This window comes from Manacus vitellinus, unplaced genomic scaffold, assembly GCF_001715985.3.
Source record: "Manacus vitellinus isolate BGI_N305 unplaced genomic scaffold, ASM171598v3 scaffold_24_pilon, whole genome shotgun sequence".
Taxonomy (NCBI): domain Eukaryota; kingdom Metazoa; phylum Chordata; class Aves; order Passeriformes; family Pipridae; genus Manacus; species Manacus vitellinus.
The window spans coordinates 12,311,238-12,323,096 of NW_021939798.1; the positions used below are offsets into that span (position 1 = coordinate 12,311,238).

At 61.5% G+C, this 11,859-nt stretch overlaps 1 protein-coding gene across 1 annotated transcript in view; it reads left to right on the top strand.

The window, feature by feature from the left end:
• The window catches only part of USP36 (ubiquitin specific peptidase 36), an 11,680-nt gene extending 2,424 nt beyond the window's left edge, over positions 1-9,256 (top strand). The window contains exons 2-19 of the mRNA XM_029960124.1: positions 5-217; positions 945-1,055; positions 1,310-1,412; positions 2,043-2,110; positions 2,491-2,561; positions 2,933-3,015; positions 3,332-3,452; positions 3,714-3,854; positions 4,174-4,274; positions 4,566-4,704; positions 4,925-5,566; positions 6,181-6,266; positions 6,730-7,389; positions 7,626-7,765; positions 8,158-8,322; positions 8,614-8,729; positions 8,820-8,952; positions 9,039-9,256. Of these exons, the coding sequence (XP_029815984.1) occupies positions 5-217; positions 945-1,055; positions 1,310-1,412; positions 2,043-2,110; positions 2,491-2,561; positions 2,933-3,015; positions 3,332-3,452; positions 3,714-3,854; positions 4,174-4,274; positions 4,566-4,704; positions 4,925-5,566; positions 6,181-6,266; positions 6,730-7,389; positions 7,626-7,765; positions 8,158-8,322; positions 8,614-8,729; positions 8,820-8,952; positions 9,039-9,043 (3,098 nt within the window). The 3' untranslated portion in view covers positions 9,044-9,256. The remainder of the gene's footprint in view (positions 1-4; positions 218-944; positions 1,056-1,309; positions 1,413-2,042; positions 2,111-2,490; positions 2,562-2,932; positions 3,016-3,331; positions 3,453-3,713; positions 3,855-4,173; positions 4,275-4,565; positions 4,705-4,924; positions 5,567-6,180; positions 6,267-6,729; positions 7,390-7,625; positions 7,766-8,157; positions 8,323-8,613; positions 8,730-8,819; positions 8,953-9,038) is intronic.
• The last annotated feature ends 2,603 nt before the right edge of the window (positions 9,257-11,859 follow it).

An 11,859-nucleotide genomic window follows, 5' to 3' on the forward strand; every position in this document is an offset into this window, starting at 1 on the left:
CAAGCCTCCCCGAGGGCCCTGAGTGACGGGATCCCCACGCCCCAGAAGGTGCTCTTCCCAGCCCAGCGCCTCTCCATGAAGTGGGAGCGTGTCCACCGTGTGGGCGCCGGGCTGAGTAATCTGGGGAACACCTGCTTCCTAAACTCGGCGCTGCAGTGCCTGACCTACACGCCACCACTCACCAACTACCTGCTCTCCCGGGAGCACGGACGCACCTGTGAGTGGGGACTCCAGTTCGGGGGGCCGGGAGGGAGGAGCAGCGTCTGCCGGTCCCGCTCGCAGTGCTGTGCTCAGCACCCCTGCGCCTGGCTCTGGTGAGGGGGTGTGGGTGTCGGGTTGCACCTTCCCTGCTCCCTTCTGCCTGTTTCTCCATCAAGAGGCTGTTCCCGGGTCCAACTCACGTCCTGGTCATAGCAGTGTTCCCAAGCTCAGCATCTCTGTCTCTGGGGAGACTTTCTCTCTGCTGGGTGTAGCCAGGACTAAGATAGGCCCAATGGACCTGCTGGCTTCTCGGGGGCTGAGCTGAGGGGTCCCAAATAGCTCCTGCCTGTGGGGACTGCATGAGGGCAGTGTGGCAGGCCCTGCTCCAAGCTGTCACCATGGGGAACACAAAGGGCTTGCAGCCCCGTCTGTAGGACTCCGGTGGGATCTACCCCTCAGAGCCGACCTGTGGGCTCATCCAGTGAGTACCTGGGACCTGTTTTCCATCCATGTGGATGCTGTCTCGCCAGGGGGGCTGCCATGGCTGGTCCTGTGATGGGCTCTCCCAGTCAGTGTGGCGTGTGCTGGTTCTCATGTCCCTGGGATGCCCCAGAGCTGTCCTGGAGCACAGAGCTCGTAGGGAAAACTGAGCATGGCTGTGCTGTGTTGGATCAGCGATCTCCTGTGCTGCCTCCGTCTCTCCCGGGTTTGCCCCCAACATCCCATCATCTCTCCTGCTACAGGTGCCCACGGAAGCTTCTGCATGATGTGCACTATGCAGAACCACACGATCCAGGCTTTTGCCAACAGCGGCAATGCGATAAAGCCACTGTCCATCATCCGAGACCTCAAGAGTAAGGATGGCTGCCCTTCCCCCCATGACTAATGTGGAAGCAGAACTGTTGGGATTGGGGCACATTTTGCCAGATGGCTCCACTGAGACAACTCAGAGCCTGCCAGGGGGCTGCCTGGGACTTGTCCTGTGGCTGGCATAAGTCTGATGTCTGGTTTTGGTTGAGGGGGCCTGACCCGCAGAGTTCCTGCCCCAGGAGAGGCAGGGATGGCCAGCATCTGTTGCAGCACGTGCTAATTCCTCCCTCTCTTGCAGAGATTTCCCATAATTTGCGCTTTGGCAGGCAGGAGGATGCACATGAGTTCCTGCGTTATACCATTGATGCCATGCAGAAGGCCTGCCTGAATGGCTACACCAAGTATGTGGGGCCTGATGGCTCTTTGCTGTCCCCTCACTGGTCCCCCGTGCTCATGGGAGGGGACTGTGGGGTGAACGTGTCCCCCGTGTTGGCCTTATTGTGGGGAGGTCATGACTTCAGGGGCTCTGTGTGTGGGGTCTAGCTCCCTGCCCCTCAGGGGTGTGGCTCTGGGTTGTTGTTTGTCTTCTCCTGACTCCTTCACCCCGGCACAGCTGCAGTCCTGTCCCAAAATCCTGAGACTGCTATGGGATGGGATCCCATCCCAATTGCCAGGGGATCCAGGCATGCTTGCTAGTTCAGCCCTAGTTCTGTGGCTGTGGGAGTGCAGCTTCCCCGAGGCCCTCTATCCCAGGAAGCACTGCCTTTGCCTTCAGCACCCAGCTGTGAGCTTCAGCCAGGAGCCTCTGCTCCTTTGAGAGGAGGGCGCATATTGGAGCCTGGTGCCATCCCTTGGCTGTGACACAGGGAGAGCAGGCTGGCAGGGGCTGTGATTTCCTGTTGCTCCTAGAGCTCCACAGCCCAGCCACTGCCCAGAGTATGGAGTGGGGCTGTCCTGATGACACAGAGGTCCCGCAGGGGTGGCTGTTGCAGAAGGGTGGTGTGAGATCTAGTGCCACTGTCTCTGTGTAGGTTGGATCGCCAGACCCAGGCCACGACCCTGGTTCACCAGATCTTTGGCGGTTACCTGCGGTCCCGTGGTGAGTGCCAGCTGCCAGGGCCAGGGTTTGGGCAGTAGAACTCTTTGGGAAAATGACTAAGCATGTGTAACTTATCCAGAGCCACAGTCAGTCAGTCCTGCGGTACCTGAGGGTCGTGACCCCAGTTGTGGTGATAGGAAAAGCTGCTGGCTGTGTGCCACCAGCAAAGGGACCCATCTTCCCAGCTATCCAGTGACACTTGCTGTCCTAGCACAAAGTGGAATCACCAGCCTTTCTCCCTCCCAGGCTGTGAATCCTGGCGTTCACATCCCAGAGCCTAAATCCAGACTGGGGGGACACTGCAGCTGCCCGTGCTGTGCTGTGGGGGTGGCAGGTGCAGATATTGTGTTGGGGTGTGCTCATGGCTCTTCCTTTTGCAGTGAAATGCTTGGAGTGCAAGACTGTCTCGGACACCTATGACCCTTACCTGGATGTGACACTGGAGATCGAGGTAGTGAGGCAGGGTTAGGGATGGGGGGCTCTGTCCTTGGGAGGATGTTCCTGCTCTGAGGCTCCTTAACCTGCTAGCGTGCAGGAATGGTGCTGGCAGGAGGGAAGCAGCTCCCACTGTTCCGCTGCCTTCTCAGTCTGGCAGAGCAGTGCCCATTGCCTGAGCGTGAGCCACGACTCCTTCGCGGAGGCTTGGTGGGTGTTGGGGTGCAGAGCAGCCACCCCCGTGGTGTGCTGGGGGCAGGCTCATGGCTTTGGGGCAGCCCATGGCCCTGTGCCGTGTGCTCTCTCCTGGACCCAGTGCCACAGCACAGAGCACAGCTGTGGCCTGAACAGGCCCCTCGTGCCCTGACTTCCACTTTGTCCTCGCAGCGAGCCGCAAACGTCGTGCGGGCGCTGGAGCTGTTCGTGAAGCCGGAGCAGCTGGGGGGGGACAACGCCTACAGGTGTAGCATGTGAGTGTGGGGGGCTGCAGGCAGGATGGGGCCCACGGGTGTGATGGTGGGAAGGCTGCCACGATATGGGAGGGCTTCTGTACCTGCTAAACTGTGAGGTACAGGGCCACGAAAGCCTGTGATGAATCCTGCCACTCCTCAGCTCCCTCCTCACATGAGGAGGACCTGGGCCAGCAGACATGGCCACAGGCAGGTGCCTGGAGCAGTGCCTGGTGTCAGTGTGGTCATTCCTATGGGGTTTGCCATTCCCATGGCCAGGGCAGGCAGTTATCTGGGTGGTGGAACAGCTTGAATAGCTTGAGCTTTTCCTGGGCAGGTGCAGGAAGAAAGTGTTGGCCAGCAAACGTTTCACCATCCACCGAGCCTCCAATGTTCTCACTATCTCACTGAAGCGCTTTGGCAGCTGTGGCTCTTCAGGTGGAAGAAAAATCACCAAGGTGAGTGCTCAGCAATCCAGAGCAGGGGCTGTGTCTTGGTCTAAGGGCAGGGCAGGAGGTGGTCCTGGTATAGGCCTGCAGCCATTCTGCACTGCATGGGGGAAGTTGGGCTCATCCTGGCATCTTCCTCACCACGATCTCTGCCTGGGGAGAGCATGTCCCCTCCCTCGAGAGACAAGACTCGTAGGACAGCAGAGCCAGTCTTGATCTGGCAAGAAAGCCATCTACTGTGTGACCTCCTGAGACATTCTCTCTCTGCAGGATGTGGGATACCCTGAGTTCTTGGATATCCGTCCTTACATGTCTGAGCCCAAGGGTGATCCTGTCACATACGGACTCTATGCAGTGCTGGTGCACTCCGGGTACAGCTGCAATGCAGGGCACTACTTCTGCTATGTGAAGGTGAACCTGGGGTGCTCTCTTGGCACCCTGCCTGGGCTGGGGGCTGGTGGGTGCTCGTGGGTCCCTGTAGGGTGCAGAGAAGAGGGTGCTGGGTAGAGAGGGTGGTGTTGAGCACTATAGGGGACACAGGCTGTAGTCTGCTGCTGGAAATGTGAAGTTCTGCTCTGGTAAAGTCCCCTGGCCTGCCCTGGGTCATCTGTGTGTTCTGGGGAGAGGAGCTCTGCTGACGGGCACTGTTCCTGCTGCTCTGTCCCTGGCCACAGCCTGACCCTGTTCTCCTCCTGGACACAGCCTGATCCTGTGCCCTTTTGTTCCACAGGCCAGCAATGGGCAGTGGTATCGAATGAATGACCATGAGGTCTACCCCAGCAACATCAAGGTAGTCCTCAACCAGCAGGCCTACGTTCTGTTCTACCTGAGGTGAGAGAGCGCCCTGTGCCTCCCAGCCCCTCTGGCCCTGCTCCCAGCATCTGGGACAGAGATGGCAGCACCTGTCTGGCTGGAGGGGGAGCTTGGCCCAAGCGACCCCAGTGCCTGTGTGTGTGTGCTGGCTCAGGGTGGGAGGTGGCAGGGAGGCGTCCAGCCCCTTTCATGGCTTTGCTGTAGCACCTCATCTCCTCGGAGTGCCTGGCTCCTGTTCCCTGTGTGTGTCTGCCAAGACTCCTGATTGCTCTCACCCCACAGCTGATGCCTGTACTTTGCCTTCCCCAGGCTCTCCAGCCCCAGGAAGAGCTCAGCAGGGCCTGTGGCCAAGGCTGCCTCCAGCCTGTCCAGCCACACTGGTGGTGACTTCAATCAGGTGAAGAAAACTGAGACTAATGGGACCTTGCCCACACCACCAGCGGGCCCGGTGAGTCCTGAAGGCTGTTCCTGGCCAGTGCTCCCAGGAGCTGCTGCTGCTCTGCGGGGACGGGGCTCTGCAGCCACGCCTGGGAGACAGGCATGTGGGAGGAGAGTGTGCAGGAGAGATCCTGATCCTGCTGAGGCCAGGGATCCTGGAGGGCACTGTTCCTGTGTCTGTGGCTCCTTGACTCTCTCCTCACTGAACTTCTCTCTTTCCCCTTGCCTAGAAACAAGAAAAGCTGCTGGGGAAGGGGCTGCCAGGCCCAGACGATGTCGGAGTCCCCGTGTCCCGCAGCAGTTCTGGCGTGGGGCTGAAGCTGACGAATGGAGTTGCTCGATCAAAGCTGCCCTCTCAGACCCCATCACTCAAACTGCCCCACAAAGCCACCCACAAGGCCATACCACTGCCCCATGATGTATTCCAGAGGCCCAAGAAGCCACAGATACCTGCCATGCCCAGAGCAGGCTTCCATGTCACCAGCACTGTGAGTGAGGCCAAAGTGGGGCTGCCCCCACAGGGGACAAACAGAGAAAAGCCACCTACCTCATCCAAGCTGCTGAAGTCCAACCAGGAGCCCAGTGGCTGTGGGGCGATGGCCGGGACCCTGAAGAAGGATTCCTGTGGCAGTGCAGTGGGGCAGCTGGCCAAGGAGACCCACAAGGCCAAGAGCAATTCCAGCAGCTTCTGCAGCTCTCAGGGAAGGAACTTTGGCACCCACCTCCCCACTGGCCCTGGCGCCAAGCCAGCTGTCCCCAGAGACTCCAGGACAGCCACTGTGGAACCCTCCCCACTGTGCAGTGCCATGCAGGAGCAGGGCAGCACCACATCACCACCACTGGCCAAGAAACCATCACTTTCTACCAAAAAGGTGAGTCTGAGCTTCTGCCCGGAGACTCCACTCAACACCTTCTGACCTGGGATTGCGTTGGAGGAAGTGTAGAGCTACTGCTGAGCTGGAGGTGGAGGGGAAGAGCCCCCCAGGGCGGTGGTGGCTGCTCTGCCCTCCCTCTGAGTCGGGATGTTGGGCCAGTGCCTGCTGTTGTTCACATCCCTGAGGGATGTAGGGGGATGGCTCCTGGCCCCTTCCCAGGATGGAGGGGTGGCTATACCAGTCCCTGCAGTGGGGTGACCTTGGCACCTTCTTGGGGTCAGGTGTTCCCTGGGGTGAGTGGCAGTGATGATGCTGCAGCAGGAGGGTGTGGGGGTGCCTCCTCCCCAGGCAGGGTGTGGGACCAGCCCTCGGTGCCGCAGTGCACTCAGGGCTCGGGATGGTGTGCTGGGGCTCTGGGTCTTTAAATTTCTTTCCTTCCTTTTTTCCTTTGTTCTTCTAACTGAAAGCACTTCTGATTCTTCCACCCCCATTTCCCTCCCCCCGTCTGTGTCTGTTCCCCTCCCCTTTCTCTCGGCTCCCGTTTTTCTCTTGGCTCATGGAAACCCCTCTGCTTTAGACCACCAAGTTTTTATTTATGTCAATAACTGCAGGGCAAACCCTCACAGAAGGCGAATGGGAGTGACCGCCACACACAGTCCCACCCTGACTCCACTCCCGGGCCTCTGGGCAAGTCCAGGTAAGCAGTGCCATTGCTCCCAGGCTCCTGCGTGGCAACAAGGCCAATGGCAGCCTCGGGGTGCTCCATGGGGCATCTGTGTGGCCTCGCAGCTGGCTCTCCAGTTCTCCAGGGCTGGCAGGGGTTGCTCCGAATCCAAGAAGCAGGGCAGTCTCTGACTGTCAGCACAGGGTGGGAGGGAGCTTTGCAGGCCCTGACCTTGGACTAGTGTCCCACGGGATCAGGAGGCACCAGCCTGGTCTAGATCTTGCTCCAGGTCCCCCTTGTAGCCTTCAACAGCAGCATGTGCTGCAGCATTGCTCACTGTTGCCCTGTCTGCTGTGGGACAGTGGGGCACAGTCTCTGTGAGCACTTGTGGACCAGTGTCTGATTTCTGATTTCATGGCCAAGATGGCAGCAGTCAGAGTGGCGTGGGAGAGGGGGCTTCTGGGCTTTCAGATCAGCCTCTTTCCCTGTCCTTCAGCCTGTCCTCATCTGCTCTCGAACTACCAAGTCCTGAAAAGTCTTCCTTCAGCTTCATGCTCAGCTTGGACTCTCGGCTCCCAGCCTCCCCGCTGACCCACGGTTCCACTGCCCACCCTTCACACCACCTTCCTTCCAGCAGCAGGGAGAAGGGATCCAGCCAGTTGGAAACAGAGGGTTCCTGGAAAAAGAAGCGTCGAAAGAGGAAGCATCGTAGCACAGACAGGAACTTTTGTGCTGTGGCTGTGAGTGACATGGATGAAGTCTCCAGGCCCTCCCAAAAGGAGAGATTTATCTCTTCAGAGGGCTTCAAAAACAAAGACTGCAGGCCCCCCAAGAAGGAGAGCATTGGGTCTCAGAAGGACTTCATGGATAAAGACTCCAGGCCCCTGAAAAAGAGGAGAATTGTCTCTCTGGAGGGTTTCATATCTGTTGTGGGGAAGGAGACAGAAGGCGAGGGTCCTGCTGATGGCCTGGGGAGTCCGGGCTGTCAGGACATGGAGAGTGGGCCCAAGCAACACATGCCAGAGCCCAGTATTGACTTGGGCATAGGGCCAACCTTCCCACTCAAGAGGAAGAAGAAGAAAAAGAAAAACAGGAGCAAAGATAGGCCATTGGAGAGGACAGAAGAGCGCTGCTCTGGGTTGCTGTCACTGGACAGGTGAGGGGCACATGAGAGCCTGAGGTCAGGCTCTCTGGGCCATGTTTAGGGGCCTCTCATCTTCCTGAGGATGGGATGTGCCTTGGCATGGATCCAGCCGAAACACCCACTTCCTTGGGGTGGGTTCACCCCTCCCCGAGTGCAGTGCAGGTGTCCCTGAACCCCAGTGCCCTGCAATGCTCAGACTTCCCTGCTCTGGTCTGGCTGGAGCAAGCTGACCCTGCTGCCTTTCCCAGCTCCAGGAGGGCTGAGCTGGAGCCTTGTGAGACACACTGGAGCGTGGAGGCTGGAGAGCGGAAGCACCGCAAGCGCAAGCGGATGGAAAGCCTCAGCAGCCCGGCTGCCAACGCCATCCCTGCCACCACCACCCCCCAAGGTATGACCGTGTACCCTGTCTGGTGCCTGGCAGGGCTGAGCCAGCCACTCACCTGCCCACGGGCCCCTCAGAACACTGCTGTGCATTCCACAGTGCTTGCTGGTCCCACAGCTGCCTGGCAATGCCCATCATCCTGCCCCCCATCCTGGGCTGCCCTGCCCCAAACCTATCTGCTACTCCTGTGTGACAGCCCAAGAGCCCCTAGCTGTGCTCTGGAGGAGGGGTGGGGACAGGCTCCTTGAGGGGTGACAATTTGCCCGAGCATAGGTCCTGGTGTTCCCAAACACCTTGTGCCATCAGTGTCTCCTGGGGTAAGATCTGCCTTGGAGAAGGAGGGATGCACGAGCTCCCCAAGCTCCCCCAGCATGTCCTCACCCCGCCTGTTTCTGTAGTGGCAGCGCGTGCCAAGGACAGCCAGACTGGAGACGAGAGACACACCCTGGCTGCCCCGAGCCCTGCAGCCAGCAATTGGGCTAGCACAGCCCCTGGGGGCCAGGAGACCAGCGTGGTGGGCGAGCTGCTCCAGGACTCATTGGACAAGGCTTATGGCAAACAAGGTAATCCTGGCTCACCTGGGTGGGCGAGCAGCCACACAGCCCCCCTGCCCCAAGCCCTGGATACAGGCAGAGCCCTCTGAGTTCTGCCAGGGCCTGAGCTCCCCCTGCTCCAGCACAGGCAGTGACAGGGCTCCTGGAGCCAGGCAGGTGAACCCAGCTGGGGGCTGTCAGGGATGGCACAGGGTGGGGGGCTGAAGCGAGGGGCTCCAGCCTTGGGCCTAGTGGGGGCCCAGTGCAGGTGGGTGCAGTGGGGCACAGCCCTGTGCTCCTGCTGACCACGCTGCTCTACAGTCTTGACCTGGCAGGGCGAGATTTCGGCTGTCAGCCAGGATGCCATTCAGGACACGGCATTGGCCCGGAGTGAGACCATCATCGATGAGTGGGACCAGGAGTTCGACAAAGGAAAGGTGGATGCTGGCTGTGTGCTGGGCTGGGGTGGGTGGGAGGAGGCTGGAGACTCTGCACTCTGACCTGAGAGCCTGCCTGCCTCTGCACAGATAAAGAAAATGAAAAAGATGAAGCAGGAGCGGAAGAGAGACTCGAATCCCTTCCAGAAGCTGCAGAACAAGCGCAACTTCTGGTTGATGTCACATCCTGCCAAGATGGCCAGCCTGGGCCACCGGCTCTCAGGTGAGTGAGCTGGGGGGCACAGTGAGCCCAGGGGGAGGAAGGGGGTGGCAGCCTGGCAGGGGCTGACACTGCTCCTTGCCTCACAGGTTGAGATCTGCATCCCCCAGACAGCTCATGGAGCAGTCCCAGGCGAAGGAGCAGGGGCAGCACTGTCCTGGGAGCTGTTGATGGACCATGCTCAGAGAGGAGGGAATGCGGCCCGTGTCCTGGGGTCGTGCCTTCCCCTTCCGGGAGTTTCTTTTCCACCTGCGGAGGAACCTGCCCACGCCGCCGTGCCTCCAACGTGCCTTGGCCGGGCTCCTCCTCACTTTCTGCCTCTTCCCCTCCTTTCCCCAGCCTGCACCTGCGGGGGCTCTCTGACAGTGCCTCAAGACCGTCCCTGTGCTCCGTGTCGCTGCCTCCGCCGGCCCTCGGCCTCCCGGACCGGCCCTTCCCCGCCGCTCCCCTGACCCCCATTCCCCTGCGCAAGCCGCATTGAAAAGCCTGCCCTATCCGCTGAGGCCAGCGCCCCGCGCGGCGCGGGCGCATCGGTGGGCTCCCCGCGGGGTATGGGGCGGCTGCCGGCGGCCAGCGGGACTGGAGACTGGACTGAACGAATAAATCCCGGAGTTTGTCCATCGGCCCCGCGGATCTGGAGGACTGGACTGAACGGATAATATCCCCGTGTTTGTCATCGGCCCCGCGGGACTGGAGGGACTGGGGACTGAACGCGAATTAAATCCGCGTGTTTGTCCAGTCGGCCCCGCGGGACTGGAGGACTGGACTGAACGGAATAAATCCCGGTGTTTGTCCATCGGCCCCGCTCGGGAGCGGCGGGAAAGGGGCGGGGCCGCAGGGGGCGGGGTCGGCGTGGCTCCGCCCCGCCCACTGACACCGAGCGTGGGCGGCCGCGGCGCGTCGTCACGCGGCGGGGCCGGAGCGGACGGCGGATGGAGAGGGGGAGGGCGGCGGCTCGAGTCAGTGCGGGCCGGGCGGTCCCGGCACCCGCGGGACGGGGCGAGGCTCGGGGTTAGGGGGCACCTGGCGCAGGGCGAAGCGCCGGCGTTCTCCGGTGGATTCCGCGCTGGGTGGAAGCGCCTCTCCCGGCGGGCGGGAGCGTCTGGGCCGGCCGTTCCCAGGTGCAGGACGGCGGGACCGGTTTGTCACAGCGGAGCCGCGGCGCTTCGGGGCTTCGGGCGGGCAGGGCCGTGGGTGGCGGAGGAGGCGCCGGAAAGAGCCGGACACCCGGTTCCCAGCCGCCGGGCGCGGGGGCGGGCGAGCGCGGGCTGCTCCCGCTCCCCCCCGGCACTGCGCCGGGAGTCCGGGACCCGCTGCTCGCACACCTAGACACCTGCGCCGCTCACATTGTTCTCAGGTGCCCCGCGGAGCTTGCCGCGTCCCGACCCCGCAGAGTTCAGGGCAGGTGCCTGCGATGGCGCCTGCCAGAGTGTCACCAACGCCCGCTCGGGATGGCTCGGGATGCGCTCCAGGGCGGGCAGCGGCGGCTCAGGGGCTGCGGGTTCCCCCTCTCATGCCCGCGCAATTGCCTCCCGCTTCCCTCCCTGCTCCGTGCCCGCCGAGCATTCCCTCCGGTGCTGAGGACCGGGACCGGGCAGGGAGTCACTGCCTGTGCCTTCGAGGCAGGTTCTTGTAGTCGGCAGGTGATTTTGCCTTGAGCAGAGAGCAGGGACTTTGCTGAGGGGAAGGCAGAAGTCTGGGTGAGATGAAAGCCCACGGCCCCGGTGGGGGAGCGGTGCTGGTGGTCGTTCTTCCCGCGGGAGCAGCCGGTGCCAGGGAAGTGCTGCTGCCGGTGGTGCTGGTTCGCGGGCCGCCTTCCTGCCCTGCACAGCTGTGCGGCACAGCCGATTAGAAACTGCTGTTCCACCCCAGAAATGACTGCGCTTGGCTGCGAGGACTTCACAGTGTGAGATAAGGTGCCAGCACCCGGCCCCGCTGAGGCCTGGCTCGGGCGTTGTCAGATACAACCCATTAGCGGGAGAGCGCCGCGGGGAGCGATTCAGCCTCTCACAGCTTCCCGGAATTACCTGGAAGATGTCCCGGGTCATCTGTCAGCATCAGAAGTGTCCTGCTCACCCTGCCGCGGGGGCCACAGGGAGCAGCACAGCCACCTCCAACCCTTGCCGCTGTCCCTGTGCCAGGGGCAACACAACCCACAGCTGCCCTGAAGCCCCTGAGCTGAGTCGGTTCAGCAGAGGACATTCTGCTGGGGCCACAGCACGGTGGAAGTCGACAGGGAGACTCTTGCTGGTGGGATTTTGCTGATGCCAGTGTGCCCCACAGCTCACAGCCCCTCTCCAGCCATCTGCCTCAGCAGAGAGCAAATCCTGGGGCGAGCAGCTGGTGGCACAGATGTGGGCTCCCCCCACTCCTGCCAGAGCTGCACTCCCATCCCATTCCCAGCATCTCCCCACGGGACAGCAGTGAGACCAAACCCATCCCAGACCTCACCGTAGCTGAGCGAGCGTGGCAGTGCGAGTCAAATGTCTCTGGACCGTGGGGCAGCGATGTCCTACCTGGGAGCATCCCAGCTGCTCCTGCAGCACCAGCGGAAGGATGTGGGCAGCACGGTCCGGTCCCAGCACCGTGTCCTGAGCTGGGCCCCGTCACGGCTCAGGCCCGGCCCAGGGTGAGGGGGATTGGGCAGTGCTGGTAATCCTGCTGCACTCAAGGGATTACTGCTCGCTCTGGCCTGGGGATTAAGGGATTTCTCTAAGTGGGGTTGATGCAGCCTCCAGCAAAGCAGCTTGTGCCTGGGGGGCCTCGCTGTCTGGGGCAGGATGGATGCATGGAGGCAGGATGGACTATGGAAGGTGTGGGGGATCCACAAAGGAGGGTGGGCTGCCACGTCCCCCAGCAGGCCAGGGGGTTCCCCACCCAGAGAATCCCTGTCCTCCTCGTTGCCAGCCT